This window comes from Pseudophryne corroboree, chromosome 8 (assembly GCF_028390025.1).
Source record: "Pseudophryne corroboree isolate aPseCor3 chromosome 8, aPseCor3.hap2, whole genome shotgun sequence".
NCBI classification, from domain to species: Eukaryota; Metazoa; Chordata; class Amphibia; order Anura; family Myobatrachidae; genus Pseudophryne; species Pseudophryne corroboree.
The window spans coordinates 40,669,074-40,697,063 of NC_086451.1; the positions used below are offsets into that span (position 1 = coordinate 40,669,074).

Consider the following 27,990-nt stretch of genomic DNA (forward strand, 5'->3'; position numbering starts at 1 on the left):
ACAGAACTGTCACTATCAGTTCAGACGCTGCCGTTTGGATTGTCCACGGCACCCCGGGTCTTTACCAAGGTAATGGCCGAAATGATGATTCTTCTTAAAAGAAATATGGACGCTTTCCTGATAAGGGCAAGGTCCAGAGAACAGTTGGAGGTCGGAGTAGCACTATCTTAAGTAGTTCTACGACAGCACGAGTGGATTCTAAATATTCCAAAATCGCAGTTTTTTCCGACGACACGTCTACTGTTCCTAGGGATGATTCTGGACACAGTCCAGAAAAGGATGTTTTCTCCCGGAGAAGAAAGCCAGGGAGTTATCCGAGCTAGTCAGGAACCTCCTAAAACCAGGAAAAGTATCAGTGCATCATTGCACAAGGATCCTGTGAAAAATGGTGGTTTCTTACAAAGCGATCCCATTCGGTAGATTTCACGCAAGAACCTTTACGTGGGATCTGCTGGAAAAATGGTCCGGATCGCATCTTCAGATGCATCAGCGGATAACCCTGTCTCCAAGGACAAGGGTGTTTCTTCTGCGGTGGCTGCAGAGTGCTCATCTATGAAAGGGCCGCAGATTCGGCATTCAGGACTGGGTCCTGGTGACCACGGATGCCAGCCTGAGTGGCTGGGGAGCAGTCACACAAGGAAAAAATTTCCAGAGAGTGTGATCGAGTCTGGAGACTTCTCTCCACATAAATATACTGGAGCTAAGGGCAATTTACAATGCTCTAAGCTTAGCAAGACCTCTGCTTCAAGGTCAGCCGGTATTGATCCAGTGGGACAACATCACGGCAGTCGCCCACGTAAACAGACAGGGCGGCACAAGAAGCAGGAGGGAAATGGCAGAAACTGCAAGGATTCTTCGCTGGGCGAAAAATCATGTGATAACACTCTCAGCAGTGTTCATTCCGGGAGTGGAAAACTGGGAAGCAGACTTCCTCAGCAGGCATGACCTCCACCCGGGAGAGTGGGGACTTCATCGGGAAGTCTTCCACATGATTGTAAACCGTTGTGAAAAACCAAAGGTGGACATGATGGCGTCCCGCCTGAACAAAAAACTAGATATTGCGCCAGGTCAAGGGACCCTCAGGCAATAGCGGTGGACGCTCTGGTAACACTGTGGATGTACCAGTCAGAGTATGTGTTCCCTCCTATGCCTCTCATACAAAAAGTACTGAGAATCATAAGAGGGAGATGAGTAAGAATGATACTCGTGGTTCCGGATTGGCCAAGAAGGACTTGGTACCCGAAACTTCAAGAGATGTTCACGGAAGACCCGTGGCCTCTACCTTTAAGAAAGGACCTGCTCCAGCAGGGGCCTTGTCTGTTCCAAGACTTACCGCGGCCGCGTTTGACGGCATGGCGGTTGAACGCCGGATCCTGAAAGGGCATTCCAGATGAAGTCATCCCTACCCTGGTCGAAGACAGGAAGGATGTAACCGCAAAACATTTTCACCGCATTTGGCGAAGATATGTTGCGTGGTGTGAGGCCAAGAAGGCCCCTACAGAGGAATTCCAACTGGGTCGTTTCCTACATTTCCTGAAAACAGGACTGTCTATGGGCCTAAAATTAGGGTCCATTAAGGTTCAAATTTCGGCCCTGTCGAATTTCTTCCAGAAAGAACTGGCTTTAGTGCCTGACGTTCAGATGTTTGTAAAAGGGGTACTGCATATACAGCCTCCTTTTGTGCCCCAGTGGCACCTTGGGATCTCAATGTTGTTTTGAGTTTCCTAAAGTCACATTGGTTTGAACCACTCACCACTGTGGACTTAAAATATCTCACATGGAAGGTGACGATGCTATTAGCCCTGGCTTCAGCCAGGCGTGTGTCAGAATTGGCGGCTTTATCATATATAAAGCCCTTACTTAATTTTTCATTCTGACAGGGCAGAATTGAGGACTCGTCCTCAATTTCTCCTTAAGGTGTTTTCTGTTTTTCACATGAACCAACCTATTGTGGTACCTGCGGGTACTAGGGACTTGGAGGACTCCAAGTTACTTGACGTTGTCAGGGCCCTGAAAAATATGTTTCCAGGAAGGCTGGAGTCAGAAAATCTGACTCGCTGTTTAGCCTGTATGCACCCAACAAGATGGGTGCTCCTGCTTCTAAGCAGACGATTGCTCGCTGGATTTGTAATACAATTCAGTTTACACATTCTGTGGCAGGCCTGCCACAGCCAAAATCGGTAAAAGCCCATTCCAAAAGGAAGGGGGCTCATCTTGGGCGACTGCCCGAGGGGTCTCGGCTTTACAACTTTGCCGAGCAGTTACTTGGTCAGGGGAAAACACGTTTGCTAAATTCTACAAATTTGATACCCTGGCTGAGGAGGACATGGAGTTCTCTCATTCGGTGCTGCAGGGTCATCCGCACTCTCCCGCCCGTTTGGGAGCTTTGGTATAATCCCCATGGTCCTGACGGAGTCCCCAGCATCCACTAGGACGTCAGAGAAAATAAGATTTTACTTACCGATAAATCTATTTCTCGTAGTCCGTAGTGGATGCTGGGCGCCCATCCCAAGTGCGGATTGTCTGCAATACTTGTACATAGTTATTGTTACAAAAATCGGGTTATTCTTGTTGTGAGCCATCTTTTCAGAGGCTCCTTCGTTGTTATCATACTGTTAACTGGGTTCAGATCACAGGTTGTACGGTGTGATTGGTGTGGCTGGTATGAGTCTTACCCGGGATTCAATATCCTTCCTTATTATGCACGCTCGTCCGGGCACAGTATCCTAACTGAGGCTTGGAGGAGGGTCATAGGGGGAGGAGCCAGTGCACACCACCTGATCCTAAAGCTTTTATTATTGTGCCCTGTCTCCTGCGGAGCCGCTATATCCCCATGGTCCTGACGGAGTCCCCAGCATCCACTACGGACTACGAGAAATAGATTTATCGGTAAGTAAAATCTTATTTTTTTAGCAGAATTTGCAATCCTTTCACTCGCACGCTGGGGGCGGCCCATAGCAAGGCAAGGCCGCCCGGCATGCCGTCCGCCGCCCACCCACTGTGATCACGCTGAAATTGCGGCGCGATCGCAATTTCACAGTGATCACTGAAACTATGGAAGCCTCCTGCCGGCGCAGCCTGTCTGCGACAGCAGGAGGCCCCGCCGTCATTTTAAGATCGAAGCGGCCCCGTTAACACCGCCAATACACCCCCTGTTCGTGATGACACCCCCCATTTCCCTGCCACTGCCCCCGCAATGCTCTGTCTCCACCTTGAAAACGCAGCGTTGCCACACCGCGAATGCCTCTGCCCATTCACGCCAACACGCCCCCGTTTCTCTAACGTCCTAAGTGGATGCTGGGGACTCCGTAAGGACCATGGGGAATAGCGGCTCCGCAGGAGACTGGGCACATCTAAAGAAAGCTTTAGGACTATCTGGTGTGCACTGGCTCCTCCCCCCATGACCCTCCTCCAAGCCTCAGTTAGATCTCTGTGCCCAAACGAGAAGGGTGCACACTAGGGGCTCTCCTGAGCTTCTTAGTGAAAGTTTTAGATTAGGTTTTTTATTTTCAGTGAGACCTGCTGGCAACAGGCTCACTGCATCGAGGGACTAAGGGGAGAAGAAGCGAACTCACCTGCGTGCAGAGTGGATTGGGCTTCTTAGGCTACTGGACATTAGCTCCAGAGGGACGATCACAGGCCCAGCTTGGATGGGTCCCAGAGCCGCGCCGCCGGCCCCCTTACAGAGCCAGAAGGCAGAAGAGGTCCGGAAAATCGGCGGCAGAAGACGTCCTGTCTTCAACAAGGTAGCGCACAGCACTGCAGCTGTGCGCCATTGCTCTCAGCACACTTCACACTTCGGTCACTGAGGGTGCAGGGCGCTGGGGGGGGGGCGCCCTGAGACGCAATAAAAACACCTTGGATGGCAAAAAAAATGCATCACATATAGCTCCTGGGCTATATGGATGCATTTAACCCCTGCCAGAATCCATAAAAAAGCAGGAGAAAAGTCCGCGAAAAAGGGGCGGAGCCTATCTCCTCAGCACACTGGCGCCATTTTCCCTCACAGCTCCGTTGGAGGGAAGCTCCCTGTCTCTCCCCTGCAGTCACTACACTACAGAAAGGGTTAAAAAAAAGAGAGGGGGGCACTAATTAGGCGCAGTATTAACTATACAGCAGCTATAAGGGGAAAAACACTTATATAAGGTTATCCCTGTATATATATAGCGCTCTGGTGTGTGCTGGCAAACTCTCCCTCTGTCTCCCCAAAGGGCTAGTGGGGTCCTGTCCTCTATCAGAGCATTCCCTGTGTGTGTGCTGTATGTCGGTACTTTTGTGTCGACATGTATGAGGAGAAAAATGATGTGGAGACGGAGCAGATTGCCTGTAATAGTGATGTCACCCCCTAGGGGGTCGACACCTGAGTGGATGAACTGTTGGAAGGAATTACGTGACAGTGTCAGCTCTGTATAAAAGACAGTGGTTGACATGAGACAGCCGGCTACTCAGCTTGTGCCTGTCCAGACGTCTCATAGGCCGTCAGGGGCTCTAAAGCGCCCGTTACCTCAGATGGCAGATATAGACGCCGACACGGATACTGACTCCAGTGTCGACGGTGAAGAGACGAATGTGACTTCCAGTAGGGCCACACGTTACATGATTGAGGCAATGAAAAATGTTTTACACATTTCTGATAATACGAGTACCACCAAAAAAAGGGGTATTATGTTCGGTGAGGAAAAACTACCTGTAGTTTTCCTGAATCTGAGAAATTAAATGAGGTGTGTGATGATGCGTGGGTTTCCCCCGATAACAACGGATAATTTCTAAAATGTTATTGGCATTATATCCTTTCCCGCCAGAGGTTAGGGTGCGTTGGGAAACACCCCCTAGGGGGGATAAAGCGCTCACACGCTTGTAAGGGCTCTACCTTCGCCTGAGATGGCCGCCCTTAAGGATCCTGCTGATAGAAAGCAGGAGGGTATCCTAAAAGGTATTTACACACATACTGGTGTTATACTGCGACCAGCAATCGCCTCAGCCTGGATGTGCAGTGCTGGGTTGGCGTGGTCGGATTCCCTGACTGAAAATATTGATACCCTAGATAGGGACAGTATATTTTTGCCTATAGAGCATTTAAAAGATGCATTTTTATATATGCGTGATGCACAGCGGAATATTTGCCGACTGGCATCAAGTCTAAGCGCGTTGTCCATTTCTACCAGTAGAGGGTTATGGACACGTCAGTGGTCAGGTGATGCGTATTCCAAACGGCATTTGGAAGTATTGCTTTATTAAGGGAGGAGTTATTTGGGGTCGGTCTTCCAGACCTGGTGGCCACGGCAACAGCTGGGAATTCCACGTTTGTACCCCAGGTCGCCTCTCAACATGAGAAGACGCCGTATTATCAGGCGCAGTCTTTTCGTGGACAAGCGGGCAAAAGGTTCCTCATTTCTGCCCCGTGACAGAGGGAGAGGAAAAAGGCTGCAGAAATCAGCCAGTTCCCAGGAACAGAAACCCTCTCCCGCCTCTGCCAAGCCCTCAGTATACGCTGGGGCTTTACAAGCAGAATCAGGCACGGTGGGGGCCCGTCTCAATGAATTTCAGCGCGCAGTGGGCTCACTCGCAAGTAGACCCCTGGATCCTTCAGGTGATATCTCAGGGGTACAAATTAGAATTCGAGACGTCTCCCCCTCGCCGTTTCCTAAAGTCGGCTTTACCAATGAATCCTTCTGACAGGGAGACAGTTTTGGAAGCCATTCACAAGCTGTATTCCCAGCAGGTGATAATCAAGATACCCCTCCTGCAACAGGGAATGGGGTATTATTCCACACTGTTGTGGTACCGAAGCCGGACGGCTCGGTGAGACCGATTCTAAATCTAAAATCTTTGAACACTTACGTACAGAGGTTCAAATTCAAGATTGAGTCACTCAGAGCAGTGATTGCGAACCTGGAAGAAGGGGACTACATGATGTCTCGGGACATCAAGGATGCTTACCTTCATGTCAAAATTTACCCTTCTCACCAAGGGTACCTCAGGTTTATGGTACAGAACTGTCACTATCAGTTCAGACGCTGCCGTATGGATGGTACACGGCACCCCGGGTCTTTACCAAGGTAATGACCGAAATGATGATATTCCTTCGAAGGAAGTGAATTTTAGTTATCCCTTCCTTGGACAATTCCCTGATAAGGGTAAGATCCAGGGAACAGTTGGAGGTCGGTGTAGCACTATCTCAGGTAGTGTTGCGGCAGCACGATTGGATTCTCAATATTCCAAAATCGCACCTGGTTCCGATGACGTGTCTTCTGTTCCTAGGGATGATCCTGGACACAGTCCAGAAAAAGGTGTTTCTCCCGGAGGAGAAAGCCAGGGAGTTATCCGAGCTAGTCAGGAACCTCCTAAAACCGAGCCAAGTCTCAGTGCATCAATGCACAAGGGTTCTGGGTAAAATGGTGGCTTCCTACGAAGCAATCCCATTCGGCAGATTCCACGCAAGAACTTTCCAGTGGGACCTGCTGGACAAATGGTCCGGATAGCATCTTCAGATGCATCAGCGGATAACCCTGTCACCAAGGACAAGGGTGTCCCTCCTGTGGTGGTTGCAGAGTGCTCATCTTCTAGAGGGCCGCAGATTAGGCATTCAGGACTGGGTCCTGGTGACCACGGATGCCAGCCTGCGAGGCTGGGGAGCAGTCACACAGGGAAGGAATATCCAGGGCTTATGGTCAAGCCTGGAGACATCACTTCACATAAATATCCTGAAGCTAAGGGACATTTACAATGCTCTAAGCTTAGCAAGACCTCTGCTTCAAGGTCAGCCGGTGTTGATCCAGTCGGACAACATCACGGCAGTCACCCACGTAAACAGACAGGGTGGCACAAGAAGCAGGAGGGCAATGGCAGAAGCTGCAAGGATTCTTCGCTGGGCGGAAAATCATGTGATAGCACTGTCAGCAGTATTCATTCCGGGAGTGGACAACTGGGAAGCAGACTTCCTCAGTACGACCTCCACCCGGGAGAGTGGGGACTTCACCCAGAAGTCTTCCACATGATTAAAAACTCGACAGGTATTGCGCCAGGTCCAGGGACCCTCAGGCAATAAGCTGTAGACGCTCTGGTAACACCGTGGGTGTACCAGTCAGTGTATGTGTTCCCTCCTCTGCCTCTCATACCCAAGGTACTGAGATTGATAAGATGGAGAGGAGTAAGCACTATATTCGTGGTTCCGGATTGGCCAAGAAGGACTTGGTAACCGGAACTTCAAGAGATGCTCACGGAGGATCCGTGGCCTCTACCTCTAAGAAAGGACCTGCTCCAGCAAGGACCCTGTCTGTTCCAAGACTTACCGCGCCGGATCCTGAAGGAAAAAAGGCATTCCGGATGAAGTCATCCCTATCCTGATCAAAGCCAGGAAGGATGTAACCGCAAAAACATTATCACCGCAATTGGCGAAAATATGTTGCGTGGTGCGAGGCCAGTAAGGCCCGACGGAGGAAATTCAACTGGGTCGATTCCTACATTTCCTGCAAACAGGAGTGTCTATGGGCCTGAAATTGGGGTCCATTAAGGTTCAAATTTCGGCCCTGTCAATTTTCTTCCAAAAAGAACTAGCTTCAGTCCCTGAAGTTCAGACGTTTGTAAAAGGGGTACTGCATATACAGCCTCCTTTTGTGCCTCCAGTGGCACTTTGGGATCTCAATGTAGTTTTGGGTTCCAAAAGTCACATTGGTTTGAACCACTTAAATCTGTGGAGTTAAAATATCTCACATGGAAAGTGGTCATGCTGTTGGCCCTGGCCTGGGCCAGGAGCGTGTCAGAATTGGCGGCTTTATCCTGAAAAAGCCCTTATCTGATTTTCCATTCGGACAGGGCGGAATTGAGGACTCGTCCTCAGTTTCTCCCCAAGGTGGTTTCAGCGTCTCACCTGAACCAACCTATTGGTGGTGCCTGCGGCTACTAGGGACTTGGAGGCCTCCAAGTTGCTAGACGTTGTCAGTGCCCTGAAAATATATGTTTCCAGGACGGCTGGAGTCAGGAAATCTGACTCGCTGTTTATCCTGTGTGCACCCAACAAGCTGGGTGCTCCTGCTTCTAAGCAGACTATTGCTCGTTGGATTTGTAGTACAATTCAGCTTGCACATTCTGTGGCAGGCCTGCCACAGCCAAAAATCTGTAAATGCCCACTCCACAAGGAAGGTGGGCTCATCTTGGGCGGCTGCCCGAGGGGTCTCGGCTTTACAACTTTGCCGAGCAGCTACTTGGTCAGGAGCAAATACGTTTGTAAAATTCTACAAAATTGATATCCTGGCTGAGGAGGACCTGGAGTTCTCTCATTTGGTGCTGCAGAGTCATCCGCACTCTCCCGCCCGTTTGGGAGCTTTGGTATAATCCCCATGGTCCTTACGGAGTCCCCAGCATCCACTTAGGACGTTAGAGAAAATAAGAATTTACTTACCGATAATTCTATTTCTCGTAGTCCGTAGTGGATGCTGGGCGCCCATCCCAAGTGCGGATTGTCTGCAATACTTGTACATAGTTATTGTTACAAAAATCGGGTTATTATTGTTGTGAGCCATCTTTCAGAGGCTCCTCTGTTATCATGCTGTTAACTGGGTTCAGATCACAGGTTGTACGGTGTGATTGGTGTGGCTGGTATGAGTCTTACCCGGGATTCAAAATCCTTCCTTATTGTGTACGCTCGTCCGGGCACAGTATCCTAACTGAGGCTTGGAGGAGGGTCATGGGGGGAGGAGCCAGTGCACACCAGATAGTCCTAAAGCTTTCTTTAGATGTGCCCAGTCTCCTGCGGAGCCGCTATTCCCCATGGTCCTTACGGAGTCCCCAGCATCCACTACGGACTATGAGAAATAGAATTATCGGTAAGTAAATTCTTATTTTCCCTGCTGCCGCCTCACAGTGCTCCGTTTTGGAAATGGAGCATTGGCGCCCCACGACCGCCTCTGCCTGTCAATCAGGCAGAGGCGTTCGTAATTACTGCGGGTCATTACGGGCCCTGTACGGGGCGATCGCAAAAATTGTGGTTGGATCGCGACTTGGAAGTGCAAAATCAGAATAAAATCAGCCCCATATGGATTTGCCGAAAATCCCCCCTTTTTACCCAATTTTAGATGAGACTCTGTCCCTTTCAAGGTCTGTAAAATGGGACATACTGTACAGTATGGAAGGTTGGGGTTCTTTGTGGGTCATTCCGAGTTGATCGCTAGCTGCATTCGTTCGCTGTGCAGCGATGAGGCAAAAAAACGGCACTTCTGCGCATGCAGCGCAATGCGCACGCGCGGCTTACTATTACAACGAACGATGTAGTTTCACACAGGGTCTAGAGAAGCTTTTCAGTCACACTGCTGACCGTAGAGTGATTGACAGGAAGAGGGTGTCAACTGACCCTTTTCAGGGAGTGTGTGTGAAAACGCAGGCGTGGCTGGGCAAACGCAGGGCGTGTTTGTGACGTCAAATCCGGAACTGAACAGTCTGAAGTGATCACAAGCGCTGAGTAGGTCTGGAGCTACTCTGAAACTGCACAAAAAAATTTTGTACCCGCTCTGCGATCCTTTCGTTCGCACTTCTGCTAAGCTAAAATACACTCCCAGTGGGCGGCGGCATAGCGTTTGCACGGCTGCTAAAATCTGCTAGCGAGCGATCAACTCGGAATGACCACCTTTGTGTCTTGTATTGCAGAACAGTCCTGTAGACTGCTGCCTCCTAGTGGTCACCTGCATTATTTTTCTCTGTATAGACATGTACCATCTGCAATTGCTGCTGATGCCATTGGTTAATAGTGTCTGCAAATCGAACTGTGGGCCAGATTCTGAGAGTATGCAAATTTGACGGTTTGTGTAGATCTCTGTTTGCGACAGTAGTCCCGCTCCACCCTAAGCCGCATCATTGTTGACATGCTGTGTCACTTGGGGATGGGGAAGAGGCAGTGACAAACAGCATTCCAGAAAACGGGGGCATTTCGGCCAATTTCTGGGAGTGCCGAGGACAGTTGCTGTGTCTGTGTCTTTGGATGCAGCTCCACTGTCTGTCAGTGTGAAAACACCGGCCATTCTGAGTACCTGAGGGTTACTCACATGACCGATGTTCAAGTAGACTGATCCGATGCAGCGTCTTTGGAGGGGTGTAGTACGGCTGACCGGCGGTCTCCTGACCGCCGGTCAGCTTACCGATGCCGGGATCCCGGCAGCATACCGACGCCGGGATCCCGGCGGGGAGGGGCGAGTGCAGCAAGCCCCTTGCGGGATCGGTGGTGACCTGCGGTCGCACGGGTTCTAATCCCACTCTATGGGTGTCGTGGACACCCACGAGTGGAAATAGTCCCTGTTGGTCGGCATACCGACCATCGGGACAGTGACCCGTCGGGCTGGTGGAGGAGGTCATGTGACTGTCGGTCAGCTGACCGGCGGTCACATGAATACCACCCCTTTGGAGGACAGGGACGTCTATTTACACAAGGGGCTTCTTGCGGCATTAGCACAGCGTTGTATGCAGTGGCTGTGCTGTTGTATCCGTCTCTGGGTGTTTTACATACACCCACTAACATCACCTGTACACAGCTATTTTACTTGGCTGCAATATATAATGAAGGCACCTTATAGTTGCAAAGCTGTATAAATAGGGAAATGTAATCACTTTCTAAGACCATTTTCCTTCATTAACATGGGCGTGACGAGGGCCACCTTTGACACCTTTAATACCCTTTAGCTTAGCCGGTTCTGATAGAATCTATTCTTGTGCAGCAAACAATGTGCAGATTGGGGCAGATGTAACATGTGCAGAGAGAGTTAAACTTGGGTGGGGTGTGTTCAAACTGAAATCTAAATTGCAGTGTAAAAATAAAGCTGTCTAGCATGTGTGGGCTACATGCAAAAGCAACCAGTATTTCTCATACGTCCTAGAGGATGCTGGGGTCCACTTCAGTACCATGGGGTATAGACGGTTCCGCAGGAGCCATGGGGACTTTTGTAGAGTGTGAATTGGCTCCTCCCTCTATGCCCCTCCTCCAGACCTCAGTTTAGAAAATGTGCCCAGGCAGACTGGTCGCACTCCAGTGAAGCTCTACTGAGTTTCACTGAAAGACTTTATGTCAGGTTTTTTATTTTCAGGGAGACCTGCTGGCAACAGTCTCCCTGCTTCGTGGGACTTAGGGGGAATAAGTAGGAACCAACTTCCTAAAGAGTTTCATGGCTCTGCTTCTTGCTGACAGGACACCATTAGCTCCTGAAGGGTACTGAACACTAGCTGCGGCTATGTGCTCACTCCCACAGCACACCGTCACTCTCCTAACAGAGGCAGAAGTCAGAAGACGCGTGAGTATTATTACCGGAGATCTGCAAAAGGGATCTCCGGTCATCATGATGGCTCAAGGTACCGCGCAGCAAGCGAGAACACTGCGCGAACATGCTATCCATAACACAGTGCACAGCAGGGGGGGGGGGGGGGCAGCATGAAACCTATTCTCACTGGCAAAAGGTAGCATACTTTGTATTTACACTGTCCTACACCCCCGCCAGTATAAATATCTATTCTAAAGCTGAGGAAAAACGCGCCATTACAGGGGGCGGGGCTTCTTCCTCAGGCAGCCAGCCCACTGCTAAGCGCCATTTTCTCCCAGCAGCTGCTGGGCAAGAAACGCTGATCCTCCTCTCCACCTCTGATTCAAGTAACAGGGTGCAAAAAAAGGGGGGGGAGGTGTAATATTCGGTGCTAAAACCTATCATTGGTAATATAAAGCGCTTGAAGATCTCTGTGTACAAAGTACGCAACACAGGGATTTTGTCTCTGTGTACAAAGTACGCGACACAGGGATTTTTTCTTTTGCCGCTGAGTTGTGAACTGGCAATTCCTTTCTGTGTCCTACTGACAGACTTTACTGTAGGTCTGTTACCATTAAGCCCCGGGGTGTCTGTGGTGTGATTGTGCACGTGTGTGACATGTCTGAGGCAGGGAGCTCTTCCCCTGAGGGAGCCATTTTAGGGACACAGAGTTGTACTGTGGTGGCGCTGCCGGCACACCACGAGCCTGAATGGGTGAAAGAATTACGTGATAGTGTGAATCATATCAGTAAGAGATTGGATAAGTCTGAGTCTCATGCAGAAACCTGGAGAAAATCTGTCGAAGATGTGATTTTTAATAGTTCTGCCTTTTCATCTACAGGGGGCCCCTCTGGGTCACATAAAAGGTCATTCACACAGGTTGTACAGACTGATACCGACACAGACTCTGATTCCTGTGTTGACACTAGTGATTCCGGGGGAATAGATCCAAAGTTAGCGAAAAACATTCAGTACATGATTGTTGCTATAAAGGAGGTATTAGAAGTTATGGAGCCCCCTCCTTTACCTCAGGAGAAGTATAAAGAAAAGAAAATTAACATAACTTTTCCTCCATCTCATGAGCTGAACACACTCTTTGAGGGATTCTGGGTAAACCCTGAAAAGAAGTTTCAGATTCCCAAAAGAATTCAGGTAGCTTATCCTTTCCCGGCAGAGGACAGGAAAAGATGGGAGTCATCCCCCGTTTTAGACAGTGCCCTGTCACGATTAACAAAACAGGTGATTCTCCCTGCACCTGGGACGGCTTCCCTAAAGGAGCCGGCAGACCGCAAGTTGGAGAATACGTTGAAATCTATTTATGTGGCCAATGGTACACTACTCAGGCCTACTATTGCCTGTGTGTGGGTGAGTAGTGCTATTGAAAAGTGGTCAGAAAACTTGTCATCAGACATTGACACAATAGATAGAGACGAGATTCTCCTAACGTTAGGTCATATCAAAGACGCTGCCGCATACATGCTAGAAGCCATGAAAGATATTGGTCTCTTGGGATCAAGAGCCGCTACCATGGCAATCTCAGCACGGAGGGCGTTGTGGATCCGCCAATGGAATGCTGACGCAGATTCCAAAAGGAATATGGAGGATCTACCGTATAAAGGTGAGGCCTTGTTTGGAGATGGGCTGGATGCTTTAGTTTCTGCGGCTACCGCTGGTAAGTCGACATTCTTGCCTAATGCTCCTGCGCCAGCGAAAAAGTCACGTCACCCTCAGCTGCAGTCCTTTCGGCCCAATAAATACAAAAAGGGTAAAGGAAGGAGAAAAGGAGAAAAGTCTGCAGCGTCTACAGGATCACAGGAGCAGAAATCAACTTCTACTTCTGCCAAATCTTCAGCATGACGCTGGGGCTCCTTTGCGGGAGTCCACTCAGGTGGGGGCACATCTGAAACTCTTCAGTCAGTTCTGGGTTCAATCTGGCCTGGACCCGTGGGTCTCACAAATAGTGTCCCACGGGTACAAACTGGAGTTTCAAGACATTCCCCCACGCCGTTTTTTCAAATCGGCCATACCAGCTTCTATCCCAGACAGGGAAGTGATAGAGGCAGCAATACAAAAATTGTGTCAGGATCAAGTGATTGTCCTGGTTCCCTTGTCGCAACAAGGAGAAGGGTTTTATTCAAGCCTATTTGTAGTTCCGAAGCCAGACGGCTCGGTCAGACCGATTCTAAACCTGAAAACTCTGAATCTCTACCTGCAAAGGTTCAAGATCAAGATGGAAACTCTGAGGGCAGTGATTTCCAGTCTGTAGGAAGGGGACTTCATGGTGTCAGTGGACATAAAAGATGCCTATTTACACGTTCCCATTTATCCTCCACATCAAGCTTATCTGAGATTCGCGATACAGGATTGTCATTACCAATTTCAGATGTTGCCGTTTGGACTCTCCACGGCACCGAGGGTGTTCACCAAGGTGATGGCGGAGATGATGGTCCTCCTTCGACAGAAAGGAGTCAATATATTTCCTTACCTGGACGATCTCCTGATAGAAGCGAGGTCCAGGGAAAGGTTGGTGCAGAACATTGCACTCTCCCTGACAGTACTTCAACAACACGGTTGGATCATAAATTTTTCAAAATCACAGTTGGAACCGACGACAAGATTGTCTTTTCTGGGGATGATACTGGACACAGAAGTACAGAGGGTATTTCTTCCAGTAGAAAAGGCTCTGGAGATCCAGAGAATGGTCAAACAAATTCTGAAACCAACCAGAGTGTCGATTCATCAATGCATTCGGTTGTTGGGAAAGATAGTAGCGGCCTACGAGGCCATACAGTTTGGCCGATTCCATGCCAGAGTATTCCAGTGGGACCTGTTGGACAAGTGGTCCGGATCTCACCTTCACATGCACCAGAGGATAATCCTGTCATCCAAAGACAGAATTTCGCTCCTGTGGTGGCTACACAGATCTCCCCTACTAGGGGGACACAGGTTCGGGATTCAGGACTGGGTCCTAGTAACCACGGATGCAAGTCTCCGAGGCTGGGGAGCAGTCACACAGGGGGAAAGCTTCCAAGGAAGATCGTCAAGTCAAGAAACTTGTCTTCACATAAACGTTCTGGAGTTGAGCGCCATTTACAATGGCCTTCTACAAGCGGTACATCTTCTTCAAGATCAACCCGTACAGATCCAGTCGGACAATGTAACAGCAGTCGCGTACATAAACCGTCAGGGCGGAACGAAAAGCAGAGCGGCGATGGCAGAGGTGACAAAGATCCTCCTCTGGGCAGAAAGACATGCAAGAGCTCTGTCTGCAATTTTCATTCCAGGAGTGGACAACTGGGAAGCAGACTTCCTCAGCAGACACGATCTCCATCCAGGAGAATGGGGCCTCCACCAAGAAGTCTTCGCAGAGGTGACAGGTCTTTGGGGAGTTCCTCAAGTAGACATGATGGCATCTCGTCTCAACAAGAAGCTTCAGAGATATTGTTCCAGGTCGAGAGACCCTCAAGCAATAGCAGTGGATGCACTAGTGACCCAGTGGGTGTTTCGGTCGGTGTATGTCTTCCCTCCACTTCCACTAATACCAAAAGTTCTCAAGATCATAAGAAGAACAAGGGTTCGAGCGATCCTCGTTGTCCCGGACTGGCCAAGGAGGTCTTGCTATCCAGATCTTCATGAGTTACTCATAGAATATCCACGGCCTCTTCCTCTTCGCGAGGACCTGCTGCAGCAGGGCCTGTGCATGTATCAAGACCTACCGCGGCTACGTTTGACGGCATGGCTGTTGAGTGCCGGATCCTAGCCCAGAAGGGTATTCCCAAAGAAGTCATTCCCACTCTGATTCAGGCCAGGAAAGGGGTAACGTCTAAACATTACCACCGTATTTGGAGAAAATATGTGTCTTGGTGTGAATCCAAGAAGGCTCCATCGGAAGAGTTTCAGTTAGGACATTTCTCCATTTTCTTCAGGCGGGTGTGGATGCGGGCCTACTATTGGGTTCAATCAAGGTCCAGATTTCGGCCTTGTCCGTTTTCTTTCAAAAACAATTGGCCTCCTTTCCAGAAGTTCAGACCTTCGTGAAAGGGGTTCTGCACATCCAACCTCCATTTGTGCCTCCTGTGGCACCATGGAATATTAACGTGGTGTTGCAGTTCCTTCAATCGGATTGGTTTGAACCTCTCCAGGAGATAGAATTTAAGTTTCTCACTTGGAAAGTGGTCATGCCACCTGCGGGATCCTCTAGCTGCCCGTCCGTCTGTGCGGCTTACCGGTGACGTGTGAGCGCCGTGGCTCTCGATCTCTCCTTGCACTTTCCCGCTGTCTGCTGATGTGGATTAGGTGTCCTTATTCTCCAATGCGTTTCAACCAAATTAGGTCTTCCTCTGGGAGTCTTTGCAGTGGTCAGGCTATGTCTGGAGTTAAATAGCAGAAGGGCGGGTTTCACTGCTATTCTTCCTTTGTTCCAAGAGTTTAATTGGATTTTGGAATTGTCAATCTGGCCTGTATGGTCTGAATAAGGCAGGACGGCATTACTGGATCACGATAGAGGTACGGGACGCCGTCCTCTATTTAAGAAGAGACTCACAAGGGCAAATAACAGTCCGTTTAGGACTAGGACATTTTAATTTAATTAATCCATCAATTCACGCCTCACAATAAGAGTCAGCATCAATTGTTCAGACTTTTTTCCATTCATTCTGCAAATCATAGGAGGTCATTCCGAGTTGTTCGCTTGGTAAAAATCTTCGCATCGCAGCGATTTTCCGCTTAATGCGCATGCGCAATGTCCGCACTGCGACTGCGCCAAGTAAATTTGCTATGCAGTTAGGAATTTTACTCACGGCTTTTTCATCGTTCTGGCGATCGTAATGTGATTGACAGGAAATGGGTGTTACTGGGCGGAAACAGGCCGTTTTATGGGCGTGTGGGAAAAAACGCTACCGTTTCCGGAAAAAACGCAGGAGTGGCCGGAGAAACGGGGGAGTGTCTGGGCGAACGCTGGGTGTGTTTGTGACGTCAAACCAGGAACGACAAGCAGTGAAATGATCGCAGATGCCGAGTAAGTCTGAAGCTACTCAGAAACTGCTACGAGGTGTGTAATCGCAATATTGCGAATACATCGTTCGCAATTTTAAGATGCTAAGATTCACTCCCAGTAGGCGGCGGCTTAGCATGAGCAAATCTGCTAAAATCCGCTTGCGAGCGAACAACTCGGAATGAGGGCCATAAAAAATACCGCAAGGGACTCATCACAAGCCACAGTGGTATACTGATAGAGCACCTGTGAAGAATCCATTCACAAGTGCTCACGTGCATTATATGTGACTCACAATCATACCTGCATTATCCTTCTTTTCTTTTGTTTATTATACATTATACATTTTATTTTTGTATTACCCAAGTTTTCTTTTCCTTTGCTCACAGTAGCAGTATAACCTACCCAGGTTTATTCTAATTTAATAAATATTCACTATTTTATTCATCACAACTCAGTGTACTCTATCAGTCACCAGTCGTTTTGCACAATATATTCCGAAGCAGACACTGCTGTAGGGATCGAGCGCTGTTAGGCTTAGCAGCCATTTGTTTAGATTATTAAAAAGAGGGTAAGGACACCCTTTAACTAGCAGCACATCCCAAACAGCATCAATTTATTACCGCAGTGTGCAGATTACCCCTGTCATTTAAGTTAAAATCCTGTTTTACCCTGCACAGAAAACATATAAATGTATTTGCTCCCCTGACATTGCAATAGGGTTAGACACAAAGTTACTTGCTTTTTTTGCTTTACTTCCAAATATGAATCCTGCCCTAAATATAAATTCTGACATGTACCTGAACTGTTTTCTTTTGTACAGCGATTTTGTGCCCCCGACCTGCACCAAAGCAGCCGTGACTGAATGGCACAGGTCTCTCCAGGCCCTAAACAAGCAGATTGGTAAGCAGCCTCATTATTCCTGTGTCCTTTCCCTGGCTCTCATGTAGTGCTGGGCTTGCAAACACCACGGGGTCCTGCAGGGGTTGGTCACTCCAAGCTTATGTACATCGCAGGTTTAGTTACATGTGTGACCCATTGCTGCAGGTGGCTTTTCACAGAATGGAGAACAGAGGGCCCGATTCAAACCTGATCGCAGCAAGCGATTATCAAATGACTGCGCATGCGTATGCATCGAAATGTGCAGGCGCGTTGCCAAACAGAGACAGGATGGTGCGAACATTTCTATCTCACAGGCGTTCGCAAGGTGATTGACAGGAAGAGGACGTTTGGGGGTGGTGACTGCCCATTTTCTGGGAGTGTCAGGAAAAACGCAGGCGTACCCAAGCGTTTTCAGGGCGGATGTGTGACGTCAGCTCCGGCTCCGATCAGCCTGTTCTCATCGCACTGTAGGAGTAAGTCCTGGGCTGCGCACACACTGCCAAGTATGGGAAAATCATTAGATGGTGAGTGACATGCGAACGGATTTGCGGCTGTCCGGCGGAATTTTCGCACGCCGTACACATGCATTGGCACACTTGCACGGGGCGGGTTTTCACTCTCCCTGGGCGTCGACTATCTGATCACAGACTGCTGCAAAAACGCACAGCAGCGATCAGGGGGTAAAATTCCTAAAATGGGAGTTGTATGTAAGATGGGATGTTGCCCATAGCAACCAATCAGATTCCATGTATTATCTTCTAGAAGGTGCTAGATAAATGAGAAATAGGATCTGATTGGTTGCTATGGGCAACATCCCATCTTAAATACAACTCCCATCTTAGTAAATTTACCCCATGGTCTGAATCGGGCCCAAAGTTTGGAATAGGTGTCATGGGTACACACCAAGATTTTTGGGTGGCTGTGCATTCAGACTACATCGTTTGCTGGAAATGAACATCTTCTGATTCATTAATATGTAAATTGTAATTACAACATGTTTTTCTTTTCCTAACACGCAGTCACTTAGTTAAATAATATTATTTTAGATCTGAAAGACTGTAGTGTGCGGAGATAGAGGCTTACTGTGATTCGCTGGGGTTACTCACATGGATAACCGCTGTGTATCTGTATTTCCTGATGTAGACGCGGTAAGCGCGCAGTTCTTAGACAAGCTCCATAGCTTGCAGCAGGACGCCATCCAGAGGTGTATAACGGAGGCAAAGAGGAGTAAGGTAAGTACTCAGTAGCAGTGATGCTATTCTATACGTTCCAAATTTAGAGGGTGTGGAGTAAAGGATCGACAATAAATAGGTAGACCCCATATGGTCGACATTAGGTCAACAGGGTGAAAAGATTGACATGGAAAAGGTAGTATAAAAGGTCGACGTGGAAATGGTCGACACAAGTTTTATTTGTGTTTTTTTGCGTATTTAACCATATCTAAGCCAAATTAGTAAAAAAACGTACCCTCGCGGGCTCGCTTCACTTGCCACGCTATGGGCAAGGGGCCTGGCTGCGCGTGGCACAGGATACTATTCCCAATAGTAGCCCACATGGATGGCAAATGATGTCAAAGTTGATTAAAAAAAACCTTGTGTCGACCATACGTGTGTCCTGTTCACCTTTTGTACCTGCCGACTTGTACTGTCGGCCTTTCATCTGTCGACCTAATGCATGTTGACCATATGCTGTCGACATATTGACTGTCGGTCTATCATCCGGAACCTTTTAAAGCTGGAAGTCAAATTCCTGTCTGATATATTGCACATGCACAGCTACATCTTGGGAGGTGGATCAGGGATATGATTCAGTATGATTTACCGGCTGCCGAGATGCCGGCCGACAACATACCGACAGCGTCATCCTGGCCGACAATATGCCGGCAGCGGGGCGAGCGCAAAGAGTTCCCTTGTGGGCTTGCTGCGCTTGCCACAGGTTCTGTTCCCACTCTATGGGAATTAGTCCTGTAGCGCCAGGATTCCGGCTGCCGGCATTGCCAGGTGTCGGGATTCCAGTGTCTGTATCCTGACCGTCGGCATTCCGACGGCCGGTAAATTAAACATATACCAGGAGGTCATGGGTTGCACACCTCGGAGACCTCACAGTGGTCCTGCTATGCGGGCCATGAAAGAGGGCGAGTTTTAGGGGAAAAAAGTGAGCCCTTGGGATTGGGGCCTATTTTCTCTTTAGCCTAGGATGGTTATGTCTAATGCAGGGGGACAAAAATAAGATTTTAAACCTACCGGTAAATCTTTTTCTCTGACGTCCTAGTGGATGCTGGGGACTCCGTCAGGACCATGGGGGATTAGCGGCTCCGCAGGAGACAGGGCACAAAAATAAAGCTTTAGGATCAGGTGGTGTGCACTGGCTCCTCCCCCTATGACCCTCCTCCAAGCCTCAGTTAGGTTTTTGTGCCCGTCCGAGCAGGGTGCAATCTAGGTGGCTCTCCTAAAGAGCTGCTTAGAAAAAGTTTTTAGGTTTTTTATTTTACAGTGAGTCCTGCTGGCAACAGGCTCACTGCAACGAGGGACTTAGGGGAGAAGAAGTGAACTCACCTGCGTGCAGGATGGATTGGCTTCTTAGGCTACTGGACACCATTAGCTCCAGAGGGATCGAACACAGGCCCAGCCATGGAGTCCGGTCCCGGAGCCGCGCCGCCGACCCCCTTGCAGATGCCGAAAAGTGAAGAGGTCCAGAAACCGGCGGCAGAAGACTTTTCAGTCTTCATGAGGTAGCGCACAGCACTGCAGCTGTGCGCCATTGTTGTCACACACTTCACACCAGCGGTCACTGAGGGTGCAGGGCGCTGTGGGGGGCGCCCTGGGCAGCAATGAAATACCTATACTGGCTAAAAGATACATCACATATAGCCCCTGGGGCTATAGGGATGTATTTAACCCCTGCCAGGTCTCAGAAAAACGGGAGAAGAAGCCCGCCGAAAAGGGGGCGGGGCCTATTCTCCTCAGCACACAGCGCCGTTTTCCCTCACAGAAATGCTGGTGGGAAGGCTCCCAGGCTCTCCCCTGCACTGCACTACAGAAACAGGGTTAAAACAGAGAGGGGGGGCACTTATTTGGCGATATGATTATATATATTAAGATGCTATAAGGGAAAAACACTTATATAAAGGTTGTCCCTGTATAATTATAGCGTTTTGGTGTGTGCTGGCAAACTCTCCCTCTGTCTCTCCAAAGGGCTAGTGGGGTCCTGTCCTCTATCAGAGCATTCCCTGTGTGTGTGCTGTGTGTCGGTACGTGTGTGTCGACATGTATGAGGACGATGTTGGTGAGGAGGCGGAGCAATTGCCTGTAATGGTGATGTCACTCTCTAGGGAGTCGACACCGGAATGGATGGCTTATTTAAGGAATTACGTGATAATGTCAACACGCTGCAGGTCGGTTGACGACATGAGACGGCCGGCAAACCAATTAGTACCTGTCCAGGCGTCTCAAACACCGTCAGGGGCGTTAAAACGTCTTTTTACCTCAGTCGGTCGACACAGACACAGACACGGACACTGACTCCAGTGTCGACGGTGAAGAAACAAACGTATTTTTCTTTTAGGGCCACACGTTACTTGTTAAGGGCAATGAAGGAGGTGTTACATATTTCTGATACTACAAGTACCACAAAAAAGGGTATTTTGTGGAGTGTGAAAAAACTGCCTGTAGTTTTTCCTGAATCAGATAAATTAAATGAAGTGTGTGATGATGCGTGGGTTTCCCCCGATAGAAAATTATTGGCGGTATACCCTTTCCCGCCAGAAGTTAGGGCGCGTTGGGAAACACCCCTTAGGGTGGATAAGGCGCTCACACGCTTATCAAAACAAGTGGCGGTACCGTCTCCAGATAGGGCCGCCCTCAAGGAGCCAGCTGATAGGAGGCTGGAAAATATCCTAAAAAGTATATACACACATACTGGTGTTATACTGCAACCAGCGATCGCCTCAGCCTGGATGTGCAGCGCTGGGGTGGCTTGGTCGGATTCCCTGACTGAAAATATTGATACCCTTGACAGGGACAGTATTTTATTGACTATAGAGCATTTAAAGGATGCATTTCTATATATGCGAGATGCACAGAGGGATATTTGCACTCTGGCATCAAGAGTAAGTGCGATGTCCATATCTGCCAGAAGTTGTTTATGGACACGACAGTGGTCAGGTGATGCAGATTCCAAACGGCACATGGAAGTATTGCCGTATAAAGGAGAAAAAGACAACGTCTTTTCAGCCTCAGTCCTTTCGTCCCCATAAGGGCAAGCGGGCAAAAGGCCAGTCATATCTGCCATGGGATAGAGGAAAGGGAAGAAGACTGCAGCAGGCAGCCCATTCCCAGGAACAGAAGCCCTCCACCGCTTCTGCCAAGTCCTCAGCATGACGCTGGGGCCGTACAAGCGGACTCAGGTGCGGTGGGGGGTCGTCTCAAGAGTTTCAGCACGCAGTGGGCTCACTCGCAAGTGGACCCCTGGATCCTACAAGTAGTATCCCAGGGGTACAGATTGGAAATTCGAGACGTCTCCCCCTCGCAGGTTCCTGAAGTCTGCTTTACCAACGTCTCCCTCCGACAGGGAGGCAGTAGTGGAAACAATTCACAAGCTGTATTCCCAGCAGGTGATAATCAAAGTACCCCTCCTACAACAAGGAAAGGGGTATTATTCCACACTATATTGTGGTACTGAAGCCAGACGGCTCGGTGAGACCTATTCTAAATCTGAAATATTTGAACACTTACATACAAAGGTTCAAATCAAGATGGAGTCACTCAGAGCAGTGATAGCGAACCAGGAAAAAGGGGACTATATGGTGTCCCGGGACAGATGCTTACCTCCATGTCCCAATTTGCCCTTCTCACCAAGGGTACCTCAGGTTCGTGGTACAGAACTGTCACTATCAGTTTCAGACGCTGCCGGTTGGATTGTCCACGGCACCACGGGTCCTTACCAAGGTAATGGCCGAAATGATGATTCTTCTTCAAAGAAAATGAACGATCTCCTGATAAGGGCAAGGTCCAGAGAACAGTTGGAGGTCGGAGTAGCACTATCTCAAGTAGTTCTACGACAGCACGGGTGGATTCTAAATATTCCAAAACCGCAGCTGTTTCCGACGACACGTCTGCTGTTCCTAGGGATGATTCTGGACACAGTCCAGAAAAAGGTGTTTCTCCCGGAGAAGAAAGCCAGGGAGTTATCCGAGCTAGTCAGGAACCTCCTAAAACCAGGAAAAGTGTCAGTGCATCATTGCACAAGGGTCCTGGGAAAAATGGTGGCTTCTTACGAAGCGATTCCATTCGGCAGATTTCACGCAAGAACTTTTCAGTGGGATCTGCTGGACAAATGGTCCGGATCGCATCTGCAGATGCATTAGCGGATAACCTTATCGCCACGGACAAGGGGTCTCTTCTGTGGTGGTTGCAGAGTGCTCATCTGTTAGAGGGCCGCAGATTCGGCATACAGGACTGGGTCCTGGTGACCACGGATGCCAGTCTGAGAGGCTGGGGAGCGGTCACACAGGGAAGAAACTTCCAGGGAGTATGGTCAAGCCTGGAGATGTCTCTTCACATAAATATACTGGAGCTAAGAGCGATTTACAATGCTCTAAGCCTGGCAAAACCCCTGCTTCAGGGTCAGCCGGTGTTGATCCAGTCGGACAACATCACGGCAGTCGCCCACGTAAACAGACAGGGCGGCACAAGAAGCAGGAGAGCAATGGCAGAAGCTGCAAGGATTCTTCGCTGGGCGGAAGATCATGTGATAGCACTGTCAGCAGTGTTCATTCCGGGAGTGGACAACTGGGAAGCAGACTTCCTCAGCAGACACGATCTACACCCGGGAGAGTGGGGACTTCATCCAGAAGTCTTCCACATGATTGTGAACCGTTGGGAAAAACCAAAGGTGGATATGATGGCGTCTCGCCTCAACAAAAAACTGGACAGGTATTGCGCCAGGTCAAGAGACCCTCAGGCAATAGCTGTGGACGCTCTGGTAACACCGTGGGTGTTCCAGTCAGTGTATGTGTTCCTCCTCTGCCTCTCATACCAAAAGTACTGAGAATTATACGGCAAAGGGGAGTAAGAACGATACTCGTGGCTCCGGATTGGCCAAGAAGAACTTGGTACCCGGAACTTCAGGAGATGCTCACGGAAGATCCGTGGCCTCTACCTCTAAGACGGGACCTGCTTCAGCAGGGACCGTGTCTATTCCAAGACTCACCGCGGCTGCGTTTGACGGCAGGGCGGTTGAACGCCGAATTCTAAGGGAAAAAGGCATTCCGGAAGAGGTCATTCCTACACTGGTAAAAGCCAGGAAGGAGGTGACTGCACAACATTATCACCGCATTTGGAGAAAATATGTTGCGTGGTGTGAGGCCAGGAAGGCCCCCACGGAGGAATTTCAATTGGGTCGATTCCTACATTTCCTGCAAACAGGATTGTCTATGGGCCTCAAATTGGGGTCCATTAAGGTTCAAATTTCGGCCCTGTCGATTTTCTTCCAGAAAGAATTGGCTTCAGTTCCTGAAGTCCAGACTTTTGTAAAAGGAGTACTACATATACAGCCCCCGGTTGTGCCCCCAGTGGCTCCGTGGGACCTTAATGTAGTTTTGGAAGTAACCATGCTACTGGCCCTGGCTTCAGCCAGGAGAGTGTCAAAATTGGCGGCTTTATCGTATAAAAGCCCATATCTGATTTTCCATTCGGACAGGGCAGAACTGCGGACGCGTCCTCAGTTTCTGCCTAAGGTGGTGTCAGCGTTTCACCTGAACCAGCCTATTGTGGTGCCTGCGGCTACTAGCGATTTGGAGGATTCCAAGTTGCTGGACGTTGTCAGGGCATTGAAAATATATATTTCAAGGACGGCTGGAGTCAGAAAATCTGACTCGCTGTTTATACTGTATGCACCCAACAAGCTGGGTGCTCCTGCTTCTAAGCAGACGATTGCTCGTTGGATTTGTAGCACAATTCAACTTGCACATTCTGTGGCAGGCCTGCCACAGCCTAAATCTGTCAAGGCCCATTCCACAAGGAAGGTGGGCTCATCCTGGGCGGCTGCCCGAGGGGTCTCGGCATTACAACTCTGCCGAGCAGCTACGTGGTCGGGGGAGAACACGTTTGTAAAATTCTACAAATTTGATACCCAGGCTAAAGAGGACCTGGAGTTCTCTCATTCGGTGCTGCAGAGTCATCCGCACTCTCCCGCCCGTTTGGGAGCTTTGGTATAATCCCCATGGTCCTGACGGAGTCCCCAGCATCCACTAGGACGTCAGAGAAAATAAGATTTTACTTACCGATAAATCTATTTCTCGTAGTCCGTAGTGGATGCTGGGCGCCCATCCCAAGTGCGGATTGTCTGCAATACTTGTACATAGTTATTGTTACAAAAAAATCGGGTTGTTATTGTTGTGAGCCGTCTGTTCAGAGGCTCCTACGTTTGTCATACTGTTAACTGGGTTCAGATCACAAGTTGTACGGTGTGATTGGTGTGGCTGGTATGAGTCTTACCCGGGATTCAAAATCCTTCCTTATTGTGTACGCTCGTCCGGGCACAGTATCCTAACTGAGGCTTGGAGGAGGGTCAAAGGGGGAGGAGCCAGTGCACACCACCTGATCCTAAAGCTTTATTTTTGTGCCCTGTCTCCTGCGGAGCCGCTAATCCCCCATGGTCCTGACGGAGTCCCCAGCATCCACTACGGACTACGAGAAATAGATTTATCGGTAAGTAAAATCTTATTTTTTCCTAGTCCGTAAAGGATGCTGGGGACTCCGTAAGGACCATGGGGTATAGACAGGCTCCGCAGGAGACATGGGCACTATAAAGAACTTTAGATGGGTGTGCACTGGCTCCTCCCTCTATGCCCCTCCTCCAGACCTCAGTTAGAGAAACTGTGCCCAGAGGAGACGGACAGTACGAGGAAAGGATTTTTGTTAATCTAAGGGCAAGATTCATACCAGCCCACACTATCCACACCGTATAACCTGGAATATACGCAACCAGTTAACAGTATGAACAAAACAGCATCAGCTAAAAACTGATCTCAACTGTAACATAACCCTTATCTAAGCAATAACTATATACAAGTCTTGCAGAAATATGTCCGCACTGGGACGGGCGCCCAGCATCCTCTACGGACTAGGAAAAAAAGATTTACAGGTAGGGTTAAAATCTTATTTTCTCTTACGTCTTAGAGGATGCTGTGGACTCCGTAAGGACCATGGGGATTATACCAAAGCTCCAGACCGGGCGGGAGAGTGCGGATGACTGCAGCACTGATTGAGCAAACATGAGATCCTCATCAGCCAGGGTATCAAACTTGTAGAATTTTGCAAAAGTGTTTGAACCCGACCAAGTCGCCGCTCGGCAAAGCTGTAATGCCGAGATGTCTCGGGCAGCCGCCCAAGAAGAGCCCACCTTTCTAGTGGAATGGGCCTTTACCGAATTTGGTAACGGCAATCCAGCCGTAGAATGAGCCTGCTGAATCGTGTTACAGATACAGCGAGCAATAGTCTGTTTAGAAGCAGGAGCGCCAAGCTTGTTGGCTGCATACAGGACAAACAGTGCCTCTGTTTTCCTAATCCGAGCCGTCCTGGCTACGTACATTTTTAAGGCCCTGACTACATCCAGGGACTTTGAATCCTCCAAGTCTCCCGTAGCCACCGTCACCACAATAGGTTGGTTGGAAACGATGAAACCACCTTGAAACGATGAAACCACCTTGGGCAAAAATTGAGGACGCGTCCTCAACTCTGCTCTATCCATATGGAAAATCACATAGGGACTTTTGTGAGACAAAGCCGCCAATTCGGACACCCGCCTTGCAGATGCCAAGGCCAACAACATGACCACCTTCCAAGTGAGAAATTTTAATTCAACTGTTTGAAGAGGCTCAAACCAGTGTGATTTAAGGAACTGTAACACCACGTTAAGGTCCCAAGGTGCCACTGGGGGCACAAAAGGAGGCTGGATGTGCAGCACTCCCTTTACAAAAGTCTGGACTTCTGGGAGAGAAGCCAATTCCTTCTGAAAGAAAATTGATAGGGCTGAAATCTGTACCTTAATGGAGCCTAATTTAAGGCCCATATTCACTCCTGTCTGCAGAAAGTGAAGAAAACGGCCCTGATGGAAATCTTCCGTAGGAGCATTCTTAGATTCACACCAAGATACATAATTTCTCCAGATACAGTGATAATGTTTCGCCACCACCTCCTTCCTAGCCTTTATCAGAGTAGGGATGACTTCTTCCATTCTTTCCCAGCAAAGATTCCGTGTTCAACCGCCATGCCGTCAAACGTAACCGTGGTAAGTCTTGGAACACGCAGGGCCCCTGTTGCAACAGGTCCTCTCTGAGAGGAAGAGGCCACGGATCTTCTGTGAACATTTCCTGAAGATCTGAATACCAGGCCCTTCGAGGCCAATCTGGAACAATGAGTATTGTCTGCACTATTTTTCGTCTTATGATTCTCAATATCTTTGAGATGAGTGGAAGAGGAGGAAACACGTAGACCGGGGTGTCCACTGCTACTGCCTGAGGGTCCCTTGACCTGGCACAATACCTCTGAAGCTTCTTGTTGAGGCGTGACGCCATCATGTCTATTTGAGGAAGTCCCCAACGACTTGTTATCTCTGCAAAAACTTCTTGATGAAGTCCCCACTCTCCTGGATGGAGATTGTGTCTGCTGAGGAAGTCTGCTTCCTAGTTGTCCACTCCCGGAATGAAGACAGCTGACAGAGGGCTAACGTGATTTTCTGCCCAGCGAAGAATCCTGGTGGCTTCCGCCATTGCCACTCTGCTCCTTGTCCCACCTTGGCGGTTTACATGAGCCACGGCTGTGACGTTGTCTGATTGAATCAGAACCGGTAGGTCGCAAAGAAGATTCTCCGCTTAACGTAGGCCGTTGTATATGGCCCTCAATTCCAGTACGTTGATGTGTAGACAAGCCTCCAGGCTTGACCATATCCCCTGAAAGTTTCTTCCTTGTGTGACTGCTCCCCATCCTCGGAGGCTCGTGTCCATGGTCACCAGAACCCAGTCTTGAATGCCGAACCTGCGGCCCTCTAGAAGGTGAGCACTCTGCAGCCACCACAGGAGAGACACCCTGGCCCTGGGGGACAGGCTTATTTTCTGATGAATTTGAAGATGGGACCCTGACTACTTGTCCAGAAGGTCCCACTGAAACGTCCTCGCATGAAACCTGCCGAAGGGGATGGCCTCATAGGTCGCCACCATTTTCCCCAGTACTCGAGTGCATTGATGGACTGACACTCTTTTCGGTTTTAACAGGTCTCTGACCATGTTCTGGAGTTCCTGGGCTTTTTCCATTGGGAGAAAAACCCTCTTTTGTTCCGTGTCCAGAATCATGCCTAAGAAAGATAGCCGAGTCGTTGGAACCAACTGTGACTTTGGTAGATTTAGAATCCAGCCATGTTGCTGTAGCACTCTCAGGGAGAGTGACACGCTTTTCAGCAACTGATCTCTCGATCTCGCTTTTATCAGGAGAGCGTCCAAGAACGGGATAATTGCGACTCCCTGCCGGCGCAGGAGCACCATCATCTTCGCCATTACCTTGGTGAAAATTCTCGGGGCTGTGGAAAGCCCAAACGGCAACGTCTGAAACTGGTAATGACAGTCCTGTACAGCGAATCTCAGGTATGCCTGATGAGGGGTATATATGGGGACATGAAGGTATGCATCCTTTATGTCTAGTAACACCATAAAATCCCCCCCTTCCTAGCTGGAGATAACCGCCCTGAGCGATTCCATCTTGAATTTGAACTTTTTTAAGAACAGGTTTCGGGACCACAAATAGGGTTCAATAGTACCCCTTCCCCTGTTGAACTAGGGGA

At 49.2% G+C, this 27,990-nt stretch overlaps 1 protein-coding gene across 3 annotated transcripts in view; it reads left to right on the plus strand.

Moving 5' to 3' along the window:
• Positions 1-27,990, plus strand: part of CCDC180 (coiled-coil domain containing 180) — a 187,027-nt gene that overhangs the window by 67,167 nt on the left and 91,870 nt on the right. For all 3 annotated transcript variants that reach the window (XM_063936280.1, XM_063936281.1, XM_063936279.1), the window contains exons 11-12: positions 17,096-17,175; positions 18,298-18,386. In XM_063936280.1, coding sequence (XP_063792350.1) covers positions 17,096-17,175; positions 18,298-18,386 — 169 coding nt within the window. The remainder of the gene's footprint in view (positions 1-17,095; positions 17,176-18,297; positions 18,387-27,990) is intronic.